This window comes from Tachysurus fulvidraco, chromosome 10, assembly GCF_022655615.1.
Source record: "Tachysurus fulvidraco isolate hzauxx_2018 chromosome 10, HZAU_PFXX_2.0, whole genome shotgun sequence".
In the NCBI taxonomy this organism is placed as follows: Eukaryota; Metazoa; Chordata; class Actinopteri; order Siluriformes; family Bagridae; genus Tachysurus; species Tachysurus fulvidraco.
In genome coordinates, this window is record NC_062527.1 from 1912513 (window position 1) to 1932269 (window position 19757).

Consider the following 19757-nt stretch of genomic DNA (forward strand, 5'->3'; position numbering starts at 1 on the left):
TATAATTAGCTCCGCTCGACTAGATAGACGTCCCACTAGATGTTGGAGCGGCGATGCTGAGGGGACCTTTTCAGCTACAAGAGCATTAGTGAGATCAGACACTTATGTTAGATGAGAAGAAGGTCTGGGGTGCATTCAATGCTCCAAATCATCTCAAAGGTGTTCGGTGGGATTAGGGTCAGGACTCACTTTATTGTTGGCAGACCGTGACTTCATGGAGCTTTGTGCACAGGGACATTGTCATGCTGGATCATGAGGTCTGGGTCTCTTGGTTCCAGTGACCTGTAACGGGAACGCTATAGCATACAGATCCTCTACATGCCTGATCCTATACAATTGGTAGATTTTAACTTTGTGGAAAATCTACACATGCGTGAGATGGTCTGGTGTCCACAAACATGTGTATATATATTATTACTCTGTGTAATTACTCGGTTATAGCCAAAAGATACAAAAAGTCCAAATTAGTGTCTGATTATAGACGTATAGATGGCGTACTGATATACAGCAGCATCTCCACGGTAACGTAAACGACATGAGCGTCGAGCTAGCGATGGACAAGAGCTTCCATACTGCTTTTATTTTTAGATTCATGACTCACTGTGTGGTGCGTCGGTGTATATCGTATATATTTCTAGAGGCACTAAAATAGTACATTGAAAATTCTGTCTAGATCCATAGTTTTATACTCGAGGTCAAAGATCTGAAGTGGGCAAAAGAAGTTCTAGATTCTGGGGTAAATTCTGATGGGATTAGGTAGACTGAATATACAGAAGTTGTGCCCAAATCAAGTGAAGATCAGAATCATTCTGATCTAGGGCTGGGCGATACGGTTGAAAACTGTATCACGATATCAGGGTTTCGTATCGGTCCATATCGATAATTATTGATATTTTTTATGACCCATTTAAAATAAGGACCAGGAGAAAAATATATTACATTTAAACATTTTTATTTAAAACTTAACCTTCTTCTGATCAGAATCCCCTCAGTTATTAAGACAGAAATGTCAACAAGCAGGAAACCTCAAATAATTATAATGTAAAAAACTGCCGTACCGGCGATCTGACGTTTCCTCTTTTATTTACAATTTGCTCGCTCGCTGCGGCTCATTTTCTGCTCATCAGTCGCCGGTTACCGTAGAGGAATCCAGCAGACCGGCACGAGATGACGATGTGGCGCAACCAAACGTGATACCGTTACATGATTGGCTGTTAGCGTGTCACTCCCTACGTTGCTAGGTTACCAGAGAGCGAGCGCCTTTGTTAATGCATCCAAACTTGGTTCGCGACGTCTGTTTCCTTCCGACGGAGAATGAAAAATATCGAACGTTTTTGCGAACACATTTTTTATTGATATCGATCACGAGTCTATCGCGATACATATCGTTATCGTTTTATCGCCAAGCCCTATTCCGATTAATTATTAAAGCCGACCCTTAATGCAAACCTTAAAAGTGAGATTTTAAAAGAAAAGGAACACTCGGCACGGATGAAACGGTGATCCATATTTTCATCACTTTTCTTTTTTAAAACAAATGCTTTCTTTTCGAGACAAAAAGAAATCCTTCATATACACGTGAACTACTTTGTTGCAGGTGATCAGCTCAACCAACGGGGAGCTGAACGCAGACGACCCTCTGGTAGCCCATTCCAACGCACCGATAACAACGCAGGCAGAAGTGGACGTGGTGGACGAGGCCAAGTACGTTTGATTTCCCCTCCTCTGCTGTGTCTGTGCTCCGTCGTCTTCTTTGCTGTGAGGTCTTTGTCCTCGCAGTCTTCCCGTCTTGATCTGGCAGGGTCTTTGCTGATTCTCTATTGCACCACCTCATTTTTGTCATCGATTTGTCCCTCGTGCTCTTGCCTTGTCGTGTGCCGTGTGTATGTGTATTGCATTTCCTATCGACCTTGACATGTCGCATGTATTTTCACTTCACCTGTTTGTGTGTACAGTATTAATCTCTATCTCTCTCTCTACGCTTTCTGTAGCTGCGTGAAAATGCTCAACTTGTGGTGAGTCTCCCTTTCCATGTACTCATCCCAATTCAGGGACGGGCACACAGGGGGGACGCTAGTACTGAACTAGAGAGCTAACGATTAACGTAATACATTAATAACAAACTGGCTGGACAGGGTATCTTGTCTCTCACTAGCTAACTTTAACACTATTAAAGTATCGTCAGGTCTCGAGTTACTTCTTCGTAACGGTTACCATAGAAGCAGCGGCCCGGAAGTCGTCTGACACGACGCCGTGTGTCTTTCTCAGCAGCACGTCATCTATACGTTCTCTTACTAACGGCCGCGCCGTCGTCGTCGTCTTGTGCTTTTTGTATATATTTTTTGTGTGTGTTTTACTTTGTGTGGTTCACGTGACGACCTTCACAAACCCGCTAATCGCTTTTCTTGTAAATCGCAGTAGACACGGCGGCGTGACCTCGACGCTTAGTCTCGACAAAAGATTTGATCTCTTTTTTTTTTTTCTCCTCCCTGCAGGTGCTGTTGCTTCTTCAAGCGTAAAAGGAAGAAGAGTTCCCCGAGGCACAAATGAGCCGAATTCCTCTTCTCCTTATTGTCACTGCACTGTTGACGTGAGCCTCCGTACGGAGACGCGTTTACAGCCGGACGTTTTCGAGGCCGATACATACAGTACATACGGTGGCCCTGCAAAGAAAGTTAAGCTTCTTAACAGTCCAGAGGCACCTGGACAGGACTTTCTCCCGTTTGCACTCTTTTAATTTGCCTTTTCATCCCGATATTCCTTTATTTAAGTATTTTAATGTTTTTACGGATGTCTGTCCCTACGAGGAGCCGGTCGGTAGACGACGGTCATGCCGCATTTCTTCCTGGATGGTTGTATTTTGCTACGGATATTTTAACTTGTTCCCAAATGTTCAACCATTTCAAGGACCTTTCTTGCTCTTGTGCTCGACTCGACCTGTTTATTGTTTGTTTGTGTTTTGTTAACTTTTTGTCTAACCCCCCACCCCCACCCCTCCCCTCCATGCTTTTGGACAGAGAGGAATATATCGCCCGGTGGTACCTGGACTCGATAGCACAGCTTACTTCCACTTCGCCACAGTTTTCTTCAACGGATTCTGTGCAGTTTGATTATAAATGTCCATTTACTGTATGCATCCTGTCTTACGTCCACCCATAAACACATAAGCATTGTGTCATCACAAAATAACTCATTTAATGCAAGGTTCAGATCTCCATAATCACGAAAACCGGCACATCGAAACGAATGTGTTTACACCGGAGACGAATATTATTGCATGTAAAAGTGCAAGTACGTACTGTGGGTCAGTATGTATACTGTGGGTCAGTATGTATACTGTGGGTCAGTATGTATACTGTGGGTCAGTATGTATACTGTAGGTCAGTATGTATATTGTGGGTCAGTATGTATACTGTGGGTCAGTATGTATACTGTAGGTCAGTATGTATACTGTGGGTCAGTATGTATACTGTAGGTCAGTATGTATACTGTGGGTCAGTATGTATACTGTGGGTCAGTATGTATACACCTACGAGTCTCTAAAGGGGTTTTACATAAGTAGATGACTGGCTTGTGAAGGATTTTGTCCCCTAAGACCGAAATCTAAAAAAAAAAAAAAAAGAAAAAAAATCTTTACTCGATATATTGACGTATTTATCCTGAAGGTATTTGTGGCATGTAAAATGTTTGATTGATTAGGTAACCAAAAGCCATATTTCATGGAACTGTGTATTTAATCGTATTGTAGTTTGCATGATCCGATCCACGGCTTCTCTTAATACAGTTACATCATCAGGGGTGTAAAGGAGAAAGCCCAAATAAATCAGTACCACTCACTTTAGCTTCAGCTTGCAGACCACATGCGCTATGTGCTGTTATATAGAAACCTTCAGCTTGGAATGTGCAATACACCATTCCCAAAATCTTAAAGCTTAGAATCCTCGATTATCATCATTTCTTATGTGTGTGTCATAATTTTCAAATGATGAAAGCCATTTAGAATAGAAGACATGTCCCCACAGATGAGGCCAACAGATTGAATTTTCCGGGTCTTGTACAGTTTACGTCCGCTGTATCCTGTGACACGTTATAGGGTTTGTGCGGTATAGAGGAAGGTATCGCTCTCTCACCTCGTCAGGTGTCTTCTCTCGCGTCCCCTGCTGACGATGCTGTCACACTATCCGGATCATTAGGTTTATTATACATGGGTTATGTGATGACGTCAGAAGACCGGACTAACTCCTGTGTGAATGCTGAGATGGACTGCAAGCCTGTCATAACTTGACCTGTTGATTTATCTGCAATTAATGATACCGATTCATTCTTCGATGTAAAGAGCGTTTGTCTTAATGAGCGTGATGCTGCAGAGATGTTTTGTGTTAAGTAAACAGTGTTCAAGTTCATTGCACCTTGACAAACTCGAGTGTTGAAGAGAAAGCTATAACGCTCCGTGTTCAGGACTGATACATCTACTGTTTTTATTTAATTGTGTTCTATTTCTGCTTTAGTCCTCAAGCTAGCTTTCGTTTGGGTGAAAGTCGCTTCATGTGTAGTCTAATACGCAGCTGCCTGTCTATAGCATTACTTCAACTGAATTTTTGTACTATAACTTTTTTTTTTCCTTTGGTTTTTGTTTTCGAATATTACGGATTAACGATTGCGGCTTAAAGGACGGACTTTTCTCAGATCTTGCCTTGAAACAAAATGAATTTATTTTCTATTTAATGATCCATGCCTCAAATGGGAAATTGGATGGTGTGGTTCTGTGCATTTACAGTTCTTATGAGTGTATGTGTTCACTTTATATGTAATTTTATTGATTGTGAATATTTGTGAATATTTTTATTTCATTTATTTGGAGAACACTAAGGTCTCCACAGCACCTCCTGGTGGGGTGAATGGTGAATGACTGGATCTGTGCTTTTCTCCTAAATTAGCCAAATGTGGTTTTTATATATATATATATATATATATATATATATATATATATATATATATATATATATATATATATATATATATATATATAAAATATGATTATTTGTGTAGAATCATTTAAGACATAAGTTGTTTTGTTTGGTCACTGACTGAACCGGTGTTAAAATCATCGTATTAGCTGGACGTCATCATACAGAATCTTTGTCTAGGTGACGCAGGACCGGATTTCCATCGTGTGCATTTTTTTTTTTTTTTTTTTTTTCATGAATGGTCGAACTGAAACTGATCATGCGCTGTTATGTTCAAGAAGAAGATTATTATTATTAATGGAAGCTTTTTATCTTTACATTCGGCATAATAATTTCTGATATTTTGTGGAGCAGATGGATTACAGTAGCGTGAACGGACCTCGCGTGCAGTATCTGCTTTGAGTCGTGAAAACACTGGTTCAACGGGGCATTGTGGAAAACCTGTATTTTCAACCTGTCTTTTCTTTTCTGCACCTGTACAGTATGTTCCAGATCCTTCTACATCCGTCATAATCCGTGTCTCGTCAACGTCGATTAGACGCTCGCTTACTTTATCTGATTTTTTTTTTTTTTTTACTGTTTAATTCCTGAGTGCATCGAGAGTGCGTCGTCCTCACATACGGACGTGTCCTACAGAAACGACGGCATGTTAAAGAGATCATTCCTTATGAGATATTAATTATTATATTAAACTTTCATCTTTCCTCAAAGCTACAGTCTTAAACCATATAATCTGGTTCACATATTATGCCTTATTACAAAGAATTAAAAAAAAGAAGCTCTTTAATGAAGCGACAAAGGAAACGAGTCTGGATACGATGCGTTTGTCATTGTACCATGTTAAACTTTTGATTTTATTTTTTCTGATTTATATTGAGAGAAGCAAATTTCCTTACTAATCTCCCAGCCACAGATTATACTGTAATAGAACTGAAACCACACCGAGATTAGTCAGGATCTGTCCGCCGTATTATTATGTAAGATATTTCTTTCATTGTTCGATGGTATCACGACGAACGTCTATTACAGAGACGGGTTTAATTTTATCTCTGGATATAAAGCAAGCCTTCGAAGATAAAGGAAAGGAAATTTAACTTGAAAGTTATGAGAAAGTAATTCTCACAGACCCTGTTTTTTTTTTTTTCTTTTTCACAACTGTTTTTGACCTTGTCTTGAACTACATGCTGTTAATGAGGATTTCTAACAAGAAGCTTTGTTCATGGACAGTGCTATCAGGGCTTGGTGCGTGTCTTGGATAAAGCAAGGCCCAGAAAATGTATAATTAATATTGTGTGTAAAATGTTGAATGTCATTTTTCAGATTTTATCCTTATGCTTTAACTGTGCTAAAGGGCTCCAGTTGTGAAGAATCCATTAGTTTTTAAAATTTTGGGAAGTTTTGTTTCAGACAGACAAGCAGCCTCTCTGTATAATGGCCATTAATCAGAGGCACCGATAAACACTTTTTATTCCTTCGACCCAGACGGGGAGCTCGAGTTTGGACCCTTTTTTAATGTAAAATAAAAAGAATTTCTCTCTCTTACCCTTCAATCTGTGTCTGAGTCATTCTGTATTTGAGCCTTAAACGAACACGACTTTGTTCTAAAACATTTTAACTACATTACATTACATTAGAAGTCATTCAATTTAATATAAAAATGCTTCTTTTGTCCCCAAACAACAACAATCTGATCCCACTTTTAAATGTCACTTTTGTTTGAACCGCCACAAGTAGCCTTAGATGTCAGTGGTTTTCTGACAGCAGTGGAACACAGGAGTGTGTCGTTCTGCTCTTGTAGCCCGTATACGTAAAAGTTTGTTTTGTTGTTCGTTTTAAATTGTTCTTTTCTACTCACCGTGGTTGTAAAGAGTAGTGATTTGAGTTACTGTAGACAACCTGTAGGTTTAAACGTGATGAATGCGTGATGATTGATCATGTGATGATTGCGTGATGATTGATTGTGTGATTGCGTGATGAATGTGTGATTGCGTGATTGTGTGATGATTGATTGCATGATGAATGATTGCGTGATGATTGATTGATTGTGTGATGATTGATTGATGGATGATTGTGTGATGATTGCATGATTGTGTGATGATTGATTGTGTGATGATTGATGATTGATTGTGTGATGATTGCATGATTGTGTGATGATTGATTGCATGATGATGGATTGCGTGATGATTGTGTGATGATTGTGATGATTGATTGCGTGATGATTGATTGTGTGATGATTGCATGATTGTGTGATGATTGATTGCGTGATTGATTGCGTGATGATTGATTGTGTGATGATTGATTGCGTGATGATTGATTGCGTGATGATTGATTGCATGATGATTGATTGTGTGATGATTGATTGCGTAATGATCGATTGTGTGATGATTGTTTGCTTGATGATCGATTGTTTGATGATTGATTGTGTGATGATTGCATGACGATTGATTGATTGATGATTGATTGTGTGATGATTGCATGATTGTGTGATGATTGATTGTGTGATGATTGATTGTGTGATGATTGCATGATTGTGTGATGATTGCATGATTGTGTGATGATTGATTGTGTGATGATTGCATGATTGTGTGATGATTGATTGCGTGATGATTGATTGCGTGATGATTGATTGTGTGATGATTGATTGCGTAATGATCGATTGTGTGATGATTGATTGCGTGATGATCGATTGTTTGATGATTGATTGTGTGATGATTGCATGATTGCGTGACGATTGATTGATTGATGATTGATTATGTGATGATTGGATGATTGTGTGATGATTGATTGTGTGATGATTGATTGCGTGATGATTGATTGATGATTGATTGTGTGATGATTGCATGATTGTGTGATGATTGATTGCGTGATGATTGATTGTGTGATGAATGTGTGATGATTGTGTGATGATTGCATGATTGTGTGATGATTGATTATGTGATGATTGCGTCATGGTTGATTGATGATTGATTGTGTGATGATTGCATGATTGTGTGATGATTGATTGCATGATGATTGATTGCGTGATGATTGCGTGATTGTGATGATTGATTGCGTGATGATTGCATGATGAATGATTGCATGATGATTGATTGTGTGATGATTGCGTGATGATTGATTGTGTGATGATTGTGTGATGATTGATTGTGTGATGATTGCATGATGAATGATTGCATGATGGATGATTGCGTGATGATTGATTGTGTGATGATTGATTGCGTGATGATCGATTGTTTGATGATTGCATGAATGTGCAGATTTACAGAAGGTCCAAATAAAGTCTACATGGTGCTGTTGACTCATTCAGCTCCAAACTGCACCAGGGACAACAGGACAACCATCAGGACTAAGTGATCAGTACAGAAAGGTGGATCACAGCCATGTAAACAATCCCTGAACAACTTCTACTCTTCAGTAGAAGCATACGGTTAGAGTTTCTCCGTAACACAAGGCGGCAGTAGGTTTCCGGCCCGTGCTTTAAACTTCCGGTGGATCTCTTTCTGTCTCTTTTCGGCTAAACCTAATCCAACATGGTGGGTATCTGAAATTTTCACTGTCGCTATAATCTGCTTTAATCCTCAGTTTATACGCGTCGCTGAACGCCGTGAAGTAGCTTAGAGTTTAGTTCGTGTGATGTAGTCTGTAGACGTGTGAATATTAAACACGTGTGGGGTTTATTTTGGGTCAAATACGGATGCAATCTGAGGCAGAACAAGTCTGTTACGGTGGGTAGCATATTGCTAGCTCTGGTTAGCATAGTGCTAGCGGCGGTTAGCATAGTGCTAGCGGCGTTTAGGGGAGAAATGAGTCCCAGTCTGTGATGCTCTCAGTCTTGTAGCTTAATAAATGGGGTGTTTTAATATAAAAACACCACAGAAAGTCATTCAGCAGAGACTTTATTATTTATTTATTATCTAACAGCTTCTTATTTCTGATGCAGGTGAAGTTTCAGGTCAATAAAAATCACCACAGAGTAATTTGGGTTGTCAGCACCTTCAGAAACCCTTTTTTTTGTCATTCTTGAGGAGATGTAATATGTTTATGTACGTGACAGCAGATAGACACCAAATGGCTGGAGAATTAGTTTAGTTTGCTTCCCGGATCGTGATACAAACACAAAGATGGTGGACGTTTGCTCAGGTCAGGTTCCTGTGGATAAGTCATAAGTTTCTGTTATTCACCTTTTTTGCTCTTTTACCCAAAGGGCCGTGTCAGGACAAAGACGGTGAAAAAGGCCGCTCGGGTCATCATAGAGAAGTACTACACCCGCCTGGGCAACGACTTCCACACCAACAAGCGTGTGTGTGAGGAGATTGCCATCATCCCCAGCAAGAAGCTCCGCAACAAGATCGCCGGGTAAGAGACTGACCGCTCGTGATGAGCGTCACCGCGCTGCTGGACCCTGTATCGAAAGTGACCGTGGTTTCTGGTTGCCAGGTCATCGATACTACAGGGAGAGAAACCTGAAAGGCTTTCCCGTGTTTGCTCGACAACGTGTTCTTGACAAACCCTGTTTCTTTCACACATGCTTTTCCTTCAGAAGCAGATTCTCAACCGTGTTTATTTTTCACACACTGGGTTGGGTTGCCTTTAACTGTAAAATCAATTCCAAAGGCTATCGAATGATCAAATATACGAGTGCGAGATGTTGACTAGGTCCAGTTTGTCTGAATTAAACCCGTTATGTATTTATTTACTTTTGAAGCCGAGGCTTAAAACCGTTTACTTGACTGACCATAAACACTTCCAGCCAGTGGAACGGTTTGACATCAGACAGTCGGTCTAAGGAGACGTGACATTTTGCCCTCGGGTCTGTAATAAAAAGTTAGATGTCAGTTTAGCGTTATATAAAAGTGCACGTCTAACCCCCACAGGAGCGATGTGCCTTCTTGCCCTTGCCCTTTTTTTAATTTTTTATCTATCCTCTCAAAGAGAGAGCATGAAATGTGTCGTGTCTTGGCAGGTATGTGACCCATCTGATGAAGCGTATCCAGAGAGGTCCAGTCAGAGGCATCTCCATCAAGCTCCAGGAGGAGGAGCGTGAGAGGAGGGACAACTATGTCCCAGAGGTACTGTTTAATGTCCTCTGTTTTCATACGTCTTGTACGCGGATCGTGTTTTTACAGGATTACGGGATAGTAATTTGTAGTCATATTTATCTACATAATTATCTGACGAGATCCTGAAATTGCATTTTAATATTCATAATTCTCATTAAAGCACAACATTTTTCAGGATTTCTTGTTTCATTAGGCTCTGTGCAGCTGAGGTGCCCAATGTGGCTTGGAAAGACAGACCGATTCATATGTCCGTTTTTATTTGATGAAAGGTTCTGCAGCTTTCTCTCGCCTGGTTGGAGAGCAAGGTTCGGAGCTTTCTCCTGCCTGGTTGGAGTGCAAGGTTCGGAGCTTTCTCCAGCCTGGTTGGAGAGCAAGGTTCCGGAGCTTTCTCCCGCCTGGTTGGAGAGCAAGGTTCCGGAGCTTTCTCCCGCCTGGTTGGAGAGCAAGGTTCCGGAGCTTTCTCCCGCCTGGTTGGAGAGCAAGGTTCCGGAGCTTTCTCCCGCCTGGTTGGAGAGCAAGGTTCCGGAGCTTTCTCCCGCCTGGTTGGAGAGCAAGGTTCCGGAGCTTTCTCCAGCCTGGTTGGAGTGCAAGGTTCCGGAGCTTTCTGCCGCCTGGTTGGAGTGCAAGGTTCCGGAGCTTTCTGCCGCCTGGTTGGAGAGCAAGGTTCCGGAGCTTTCTCCCGCCTGGTTGGAGAGCAAGGTTCCGGAGCTTTCTCCCGCCTGGTGGGAGAAAGCTGTCTAATGCGAGATGTTTTTCTCTCTGCATACGGTTGATGGGCCTCAAATCTTTCTTTGTGTTCCTTGGACAAAACACCAGAAATCATTTATACAATTTAAAAACAATTGTCTATAAAGTTTTAGGGTTTAAGGTCTTTCTCCGTTGGTTTGTATGACTGGTTTGTAATAACTTCATTTGGTCCCTGAGTGACTATGGCCAAAATGAGTGTTTTTGCCCTTAAAAGTTTGTCTAACTTTCCTCTGCTGTCTGTACCACATGTACGTTCTGATCTAATTTTTCAGCACTTCTGTAACTTCTGTCTGATCTTATTATCCAGATATTCATGAGAGCTCAAGAATCTATATTCATTTAAAGGTTAGAAGAAGCATATTTGAATGTGAGGAGATCCAGTTTAATAGCATTTTCCACTGCAGAGCTATGTACCTGTCTGGTAATGCACATGGTGGTGGTGTAACATGGAGATGTTCTCTGCCACGTTCTGGATGAAATGTCGTTTATTTTGCAATCCTGATGTGCCTGAATTTGTGTCCAACATCGATCGAGACTTGAAAATGTCTGACAGGCAGGTTTAGATTTCATATGTAAATTCACATACGTGACAGATACACACGTGGTGTTTTCAGTGTTAGTTGACTACTGACAGGATCTCCGCAGGTGTTTAGAGCAGTTAATCCCAGATTAAACTGTGCGATAATTTTCCTCCGATTCCGACCCTGTATCGAAAGTGACCATGGTCTCTGGTTGCCAGGTCATTGATACTACAGGAAAAGAAACTTGAAAGTCTTTCCCGTGTTTGCAGGACCTCTACGTTCCTGTCGAACCCTGTGTCTTTCACACATGTTAGATGTTTCTCAGTAAAGGTCATGGAGTACTGATGCCCTGCGTGATTGTTTTCCCTGCTCCTAACCTAGCTGATGGTAGGAGAGAGAGATGATGTGCAGGTCCATCTTACTCCAGGAGCAGGGTAGTGTGTGTGTGTGTGTGTGTGTGCTGTTATACACTAAGCTTGTGTGAACAGTTCAGTCTGAAGGCCACTGATGGACATGAACATATCTAATAAGCTCACAGGCTTCACTTCATTACTAATGATTTTCTCTCTACAGGTCTCTGCTCTGGACCAGGAGATTATTGAAGTGGACCCTGACACCAAGGAGATGCTCAAGCTTCTGGTACGTTTGATTTCAGATTATCAAAGAAATCGTTCACCGTGGGTCCCTGTATCGAAAGTGACCGTGGTGTCCGGTTGCCAGGTCATCGATACTACAGGAAAAGAAACTTTGAAAGTCTTTCCCGTGTTCGCAGGACTGCTGCGTTCCTGTCGAACCCTGTATCTTTCACACAAACGCTCTACACTACGCCTCTTTCCTCAGATATAGTCAGAGCTCACGTCACATCACGTCCCGTCTTCTCACTGACCGACGTTTTGAACGTCACAACGTTCAAAAGTAGCAGCAGCCGTCCAGAACCTCGTCCGCCCGGCACCGCACGTAGCTCGGTGTCAGACTCGGACGGGAGGGTTTTTTAGGTGTCGTGTTGGTTGTTGACATGAACAGCCGCTGCACAATTTGAAAGGGAAAGCACTGCTTAGAAGATAAAGTTCCTATTTAAGATTTGGTTAAAAAAAAACGTATTAGTTATCCAAACGACGTCTTTAGTTCAGACCGTCATGATGTAGCTCACGAACAGACTCGTTTAACACAAACACGATGAAATCACACATTATAATTAGGGATGAACCGATACCACTTTTTCTCTTCCGATCCGATTCCGATACCAGCGTTTGCCGGTGTCGGCCGATACCGATCCGATACCCATGTTCTTTTCTACCTTTTCAAATCTAAAGAATGTATACAATTCGTTTACAGTATTTTCTGCACCATAAGGCGCACCGGATTATAAGGCGCAGTCTCAATTACAAGGTGTATTTCTGTACTTAACCCATTTATAAGGCGCATGCAAAAACATGCGGTCTACAAAAAAGGTAACAAGCAAAACAGTGAGTTTAGTTGAACTTTATTCTATTTAACACACACACACTTTTTTTTTAATCAATCTTCTTTCACAGATCCATCAAAGTCCTCATCTACTGTGTTTTCTTAACTTGGCGCAGTACATTTTCTTGCTTCCTTCACTTCCGAACCATAGATTCATTGATGTCAAATTCTTTCAGCAGCTCTATTCCCATTTACAACCGCGTAACTGATAGCCTGTAGTTTGTAATTGTGCCTCATGAGCATCTGATTTTTATTGGCGGATGGCAAACCAACTTAAGATGCGTTTACTGCCACCTAATGGATTGGAGTGTGGAGCGCATAATGGTTAGGAAGAAACGCGTTAGTATACCTACCGGAGGCATGGCTGTACGTACGTACTGTGTACGTGTTACGTAATGTTCTCTGATTGGTTTATCGCTGCCAGCGTACGTAGTGTATGTATTACGTCCCTGTGTCAGCAAGAAATGGTCCGACAGTCAATCGAGCGGAGAGCTTACTAAAGTCGCACAACATTTTTACAGATTTTTGGAACTCGGTGCACACACAAAGCACACCGGATTATTAGGCGCACAGCCGGTTTTTGAGAAAATTTAAGGCTCTTGGGTGCGCCTTATAGTGCGGAAAGTACTGTAGTTATTAAGATTTATTTACACACACATAATGGTTCCGACACCCATGGTTTCAGGAAGCAGGAGCGTGGTCAATGCTGTAGGTAAAACACGGAATGGAGTTTAATTTATTAGGGCATTCGTCAAGCGGAATGGATTCGACTGGCGGCGCTAAATAATCAAAATAATAGTAATAAAAAAAGACATATGCGCTGGAATAGAGACGGTAAAACTGTGTGGGTCCAATATTATCTGTCTTAAAAAGTGGGTGTGTCCTGTCCCGCACACACGATGGTTCCGACGCCCATGACCACAGGTATCGGATTTGGATCGGTCACGCACCACCGATACCCGATCCACTCAAAATGCCTGGATCGGCGTCGATACCGATCCCAAATATCGGATCGGTACATCCCTAATTATAATAAGTCGTGTGCAGGGTAACCATGACGACGAAACTGCACATTAAACCGAACCGTGTACATCTTACAAGAGGCACAAGAAAATAATAAAGCCTGTTAATTTCCTCTGCAAGGTTCTGTAGCGTTCTGATCTGTTACGTGACAAAGTTGTGCAGCTTCACACAGGAGTCGGGTTCGGCACATCTCTGACACGGTTTCTCGCATGCTTTGTTTTTTTTCATAAACATTTACATGTCCGTGTTTATGAGTATTTCAGTCGACATCGTTTGAATCCGGTCGATTTTTATGGTGCAAGAAAAGGTTTGTAACGATGCGAGGTGTTTCGTCAGCTGCGGTGTTCTAACGTGTTCCGTCTCTTCTGTCCAGGATTTCGGCAGCCTGTCCAACCTGCAGGTCACCCAGCCGACGGTCGGCATGAACTTCAAGACCCCTCGTGGAGTTTAGGTGTTTGTAATATATCTCATAATAAAACTGTGGAAAAAAAAAACCAAAAAAAAAAAAACGGAACTCGAGTCTGTGTGTGATGGTCGGATTCGACGCTAACATGAACCGAAACGAAGGAATATCGTTTCAGCGAAAACCTCTAAGTGTTCAGACGGAAGACTTTTATAATCTGGTGCATTTTTATTTTTTTTCCTTTCTTTCAACTCACCTCAGGTTTGTAAGCAGTTCTTTACATTATATTACAATGCGGACGTGCCTCGTGCCATGCGGTGTTTATAGGAGAGGTCGTCTGGCCTGCGTTTAGGTGGAGCGAGATGTCGAGGTGTAAGTGATGATCCGGGTCACAGACATGTGGAAACTTTGTACAAAATACAGAAACAAAAAAAATACAGAAACTTTGCCTCCATCCAAGGTTTAAACCAGTGGTGTAGTCTAGTTTTTTTGTAGTGAGTATACTGTGATCCCATCCCCCCCACCCCTAGAGCGACACCCCATAGGCACCACCACACTCACTAATGCATAAAATATGCATCATGTAATTGAGAGCATTATTAAAGACTGCTTATGTTATCAACATTCACATTTATTATAAGCAACAAAAGACACTCGGCTGATGATTCGATAATTGACATCTCACCCACAGCCCGAGTACAAATGTATTTGGAAAGCTTTGTAAACTACCAGTTCATAATATTCTGCAATGAAAGAGTGTTGGTGATAAAACCGAACAAATGTTTATCGTTCACTCTTAAATGTACATTGAAAATTGACAGCTGATAAATCCTGTGCTCCAGGTCCCATATTCATATAACATTTAAGGCTAAATGTAGCTCTTAAAGGTATAAAGTTCACCCAAATATGAAAATTGTGTTATTTCCTCACCCTCAATTTGTCACAGTAGGAAAAAATATAGACTGTCTGATTACCAACATTTTTGGGTGAACTTTATACCTTTACCTGGAGCACAGGATTCATCAGCTGTCAATTTTCAATGTACATTTAAGAGTGAACGATAAACATTTGTTCGGTTTTATCACCAACACTCATTGCAGAATATTATGAACTGGTAGATTACAAAGCTTTCCAAATACATTGTACTCAGGCTGTGGGTGAAATGTGGGTTAATTTCTAATTTGCGCCAAAAAACACAGAATTTATGAAAAGTTCTGTCACAAAACGATATTGTTACGTATCCTTACGCTTTCTAAGTGGGTATACGGCGTATACCTGCGTATCACGTACTGTAGACTACACCAGTGGTTTATACGTGAGACCTTGATGACTTCAGACATACAGGGTGATGTACATGGTATAAGCTGACCAAGAGAAATAAATGAGCCATTAATATATAATTTTATTAAATCTGTCGATGGAAAAACAGACGAGATGTAACCGTGGACGTCGGGAAGAACAGTCAGGATGGCTAAGGTGAGAGATCATGAGCTTTTGGTGCAAAAATTCACTATTATTGCAAAACTGTTTGATCAAACGTGATCAGCATCACACTAGTCCATACAGAGCAGCACTGTTCACTCTAACGGGGGGGGGGGGATGACAACCAAATGTAAATAAAATAAAATCGTGAATGGCAATAACAGTAATTTATAATGATCGTAATTACAAAAAAAAAAATCAATACATCTCTAAACAGACAAAAACACAATCACCTCAATAATAAGACGATATCCGGTCACCGTCACGACGATCAGAAGTCCTTTTTTTTTTCTTTTTAAATATTGTTTTTAAAAATACTTCACCATCTACTTATACTTTTTTTTTTTTATTGCGAAAATAGGTGATGAGATGGAGCGGGAGGGTGGAAGAGGGCCGGTGGTACTGGGCGCGAGCTGGAGCGGGTGGGGTTGTGTGTCCTTTTCTCACACACACACACACACACACACACACACTTCAGCGTAGAACTCCGTTCCACGAGGCCCCTCCGTCTCAGCCTTGAGCCGTGTTTCTGTTTCGCGGCGGCGATGACGTCAGTAGGTTCGTTAGAGCGTCCGTTTGCGCTCTTTACACTGATCGTGATCCCTGAACAAATGCGACGCAAGCGCAACCTCGGGCTTGTGTGTTTTTTTTTTTTTTTTTACACCTCGAACAGAACCGGACTGATTTGGGGCGGTAATCTTATGGTCTTGTGATGGGGCTGCGGAAGGAAAATAAGTTGATGTTTTTGAATGGAAGAAAGCGTGTGTGTGTGTGTGCGTGTGTGTGTGTGTGTGTGTGTGTGTGTTAGGAGCGGTTGTGGAATGCTTTAGAGAGCGTGTGTTTACAGTACGTGGTTCCCACAAGACCCGTCCATGTCGAGGCTTCGAGCAGTTTTTCAAAAACAGCAGAATGAATGAAACAGACGAAGTAAAAGTCTCTCGACACGAGTCAAACGCGCACACGTTTTCGCCAGCTCGGAGAAAAACCACAGGAGTGACACGAAGCAGTCGGTAGATGGCTCTTCTGTTCGTTTCGTACTCTGTACGCCACAGTCTGTATACTCTGTGTTTGGAGTCTCCTGTGTGTGTGTCTGCAGGGGCACGAACAGTGGCGTTGGAGGTGATAGTAGAGGTTTGGGCTTGAAGGAGGGCTGTAAACAGTTCTGTGGCAGAACCTTGGCTCAGGGGGCTCTGTCTCTGTAAGGGGGGGACAGAGGCTGAGAGAGAGAGAGGTGTGAGAAATGGTGGACTACTTCCATCAGAAAAGGTTATAGCAGTAGCACTGACACATACATACATACACCATATTCCGTCCTGCAGCTCACAGTGACTACGACGGTCGAGGTTCCTTGATGTGTTTGGAGCAGATCGGACTTTGAACGCTCGAGTATCGAGGCAAGAAAACCGTTGCTTCTTTTTGACTCTGGTTCAAGGACATTTTGGTGCTTTCTTTTAGCCCAAACTTTAAGGATGCCGATTGGGCCGTAGCCTTTAATCGTGTGATCGGGTATCGTGTAGCTTAATCGACTGAGGGTCACGATGGAGCCAGAGCCTGTTTCACTGGGTGTGAGGCTGGAACACTCTTGATGGGATTCAGATCTGATTATCGCCAATCCACCTAGTGGTGTGAAGAAGGAAACCGGAAAACTCTGAGGAAACCCATGCGGACATCGTGAGAAAGTGGATCTTCACACAGACAGTAACCCGAGTCAAAGATCGAACCCGGGGACTCTGGAGCTAAAGGGTAATTAGTTTCACTCCACTGTTTTTTTTTTTTTTATCACATATTCCTTCTCATGTTATTTTTTTTAGTTAGTGTGTGTGTGTGTGTGTGTGTGTGTGTGTGTGTGTGTGTGTGTGTAAAACAGAGTGTATATTGAATGCACATTTCCACTCCAGCATGGTCCAGACTTACATTAGTCCACATACACCTTCCTTCCCCCTATTCACTCTCTCCGTCTCTCTCTATCTCTCTCTCTATCTCTCTCTCTCTCTCTCTCTTGGTCTCTCTCGACCTCTTTCTCTCCCCCAGACTGAGAGCAGGGTGCAGTCCTGAAGCCTGCCACTAGGGGAAAAGAGCTAGAGGTGTGAAGGTGCTACGAGTTCAGCCAGGGATGATTGAGGCAGTCTCTCGCCGAGGCGCGTTTTTCTGGAACCATCTCCAGCATGGGCAACAGGAAGTTTGTGAAGTGGGCGGCGTCCTCGGCCAACCAGCCGTACTTCTCCACCAGGACGTCGAACAGAGACCACGGCTTGAGTTTAGTGATGTGCCGCAACTCGCCTGCAGAGGGAAGCAGAGAGAAAACTGGGTGGAAAAAAATGTATTTGGCAAATCAGCAGCCAAAGAGACTTCACCCATGAAACTGGTGTCTGGATGGTCAGCAATCAGATAACATAACAGCTATAAAGTCATTATGAGGAAATTTAGGAAGATATTTGTATAAAATATACGTGTTACGTGTGAACGGGGTAAAAATATTGTCACAGGTGAGAATCTTTGGGGTCCAAGCACTTTAATCAAATATCGTATGCCTTATAATTATATTGTATAAATCTATGACTGATCTGGATTAATTATAGAAAACGTTTGGTTTTTGGAGAATTAAAATTCAGCCAAATTCCTCGGAGCTTTTGGGATCGTTTATGGAACGGTGTCCATGCTGTTTGCAAATATTAACATGTTTTAATAATTACTGAGGAATTTGACACCAATTTTGTGACCAGAAGCCAAAAACAAATCGTATTACTGGTTTGCAAACATATATTACAAATGATCATCAGTTTGATTGGGTGAAGCTTAATGATCCGAAATGTTTCGATCGGCAAAAGGATAAAATTTGACAAAAAAAAAAAAAAAAGTGACCTTTTCTTTCCAGGAATGCGTCTGGTTTGTGAAATAAACAACCAAACCGAGTGTGAATGTCGCCCCCCAGTGGCCAATATGCATAGCTTACTCATGCGACCCCAGAGGGGTCTGACACTCACGTTTCCTGACAGTAGGTCAGTGTTAAACCTACTGGTTGTTTAAGTAATCAGATTACAGATTAACACAGAAATGCTAGGAACCAAATTTCAGCCCAGGTTCCTGTGAGTTCCTGTGAGTTTAGCTCTGCCACACTGTTACATGGGAAGCCATGAATTCATGATTTAAAGGAGCAGTGCACGATGTTCGAAAGCCAACGTTGACATTTGAAATCACCAAAACAAACACGCCCCTAACCCAAATGGGTGTCACCCTTGTTTTGATAGCTCTGCCCACACACATACGTACGTAAACCAGGCGACTATTATGGCGGAACCTGCCGGGGCGGCCGGCCGAGGGGATATTTTTATCAATAAATGAACACAATGAGTAATACTACGGTAATACAGGTGTGTTTTTGTAGTACTGTGTGTTGTAGCGTGAAAGCTTTAGCTCCGTTTCACGCGGAAGACGACGTTTGACACCTAAAACCCGAGGCAGAGGTAACGGCAGGTATCCGCTAACGTCTTTCTGCTAATGTCACACACACGCACTGAACGCTCTCTCGGCAAGACACGCCCCTTTCTGCTCATCGGCTACACGTTTGTTTTGTTAGTCGGCCCGAATCGTTTTTCCGAAGCGTTTCTCAAACATCGTGCACCGCACCTTTAAAGCTGTGTGAGTAAATTAGACATGTCAACATGTTTTTGTTTGTTTTGTTTTTTCACTTAATCAGGCTGATGTTTGATTTTTGTATACGGATAACCGTCTTGTTTTCGTTTTCTTACGCTACGATCTGGTTCCTGTAGACCTGAAGATGTGGAGCTCTTTTACCTTTCTTAGAGAAGAACTCACTGCTGTATTTCCCTGCGGTGACGACTTTACGTGGGACATTCCCCAGCAGCTCCGTAATCAGAGCGATGTGGTCTGACCACCGCACACACACAAGCACACAGACAACAAAACACGCACACAGACATCATTAAAACATGCACACACACACTCTTCTGCAGAAGGACGAGCAGATGCATGGCAGACCGGCTCGAGAACAGACAGACGCTTGACCGCGACTCTGCACTGAACATTTATATACTGTATTTTTGCAGTATCGCATGCTAGTCGGTTCGGATTG

At 42.1% G+C, this 19757-nt stretch overlaps 3 protein-coding genes and 3 non-coding genes across 18 annotated transcripts in view; 5 read left to right on the forward strand and 1 right to left on the reverse strand.

Moving 5' to 3' along the window:
• Positions 1–6517, forward strand: part of LOC113639177 (casein kinase I) — a 30827-nt gene extending 24310 nt beyond the window's left edge. For 3 of the 6 annotated variants that reach the window (XM_047819613.1, XM_047819611.1, XM_047819615.1), the window contains 3 exons: positions 1598–1704; positions 1992–2015; positions 2496–6517. In XM_047819613.1, coding sequence (XP_047675569.1) covers positions 1598–1704; positions 1992–2015; positions 2496–2550 — 186 coding nt within the window. In that variant the 3' untranslated portion in view covers positions 2551–6517. The remainder of the gene's footprint in view (positions 1–1597; positions 1705–1991; positions 2016–2495) is intronic. The other 3 variants (XM_047819614.1, XM_047819616.1, XR_007144137.1) reach the window with 2 other exon arrangements.
• A 1841-nt stretch (positions 6518–8358) lies between these two features.
• zgc:114188 (40S ribosomal protein S17-like) lies at positions 8359–14649 on the forward strand. The gene is made up of 5 exons (XM_027140964.2): positions 8359–8497; positions 9169–9320; positions 9928–10033; positions 11866–11931; positions 14153–14649. The coding sequence occupies exons 1-5, from the start codon at positions 8495–8497 to the stop codon at positions 14228–14230; spliced, it is 405 nt and encodes a 134-aa protein (XP_026996765.1). The 5' UTR covers positions 8359–8494; the 3' UTR covers positions 14231–14649.
• Positions 9365–9490, forward strand: LOC113639231. The gene has a single exon (XR_003439795.1). It is a non-coding gene; the product is annotated as a small nucleolar RNA SNORA71 (small nucleolar RNA).
• LOC113639229 lies at positions 11474–11600 on the forward strand. Its single transcript, XR_003439793.1, has one exon. It is a non-coding gene; the product is annotated as a small nucleolar RNA SNORA71 (small nucleolar RNA).
• Positions 11976–12103, forward strand: LOC113639230. The gene has a single exon (XR_003439794.1). It is a non-coding gene; the product is annotated as a small nucleolar RNA SNORA71 (small nucleolar RNA).
• Positions 14650–15564: 915 nt separating the features above from the next.
• Positions 15565–19757, reverse strand: part of srpk2 (SRSF protein kinase 2) — a 57523-nt gene continuing 53330 nt past the window's right edge. For 4 of the 8 annotated variants that reach the window (XM_047819303.1, XM_047819304.1, XM_047819302.1 and 1 more), the window contains 2 exons: positions 19460–19552; positions 15565–17944 (listed from right to left, as the gene is read on the reverse strand). In XM_047819303.1, coding sequence (XP_047675259.1) covers positions 17760–17944; positions 19460–19552 — 278 coding nt within the window. In that variant the 3' untranslated portion in view covers positions 15565–17759. The remainder of the gene's footprint in view (positions 17945–19459; positions 19553–19757) is intronic. The other 4 variants (XM_047819307.1, XM_047819308.1, XM_047819305.1 and 1 more) reach the window with 2 other exon arrangements.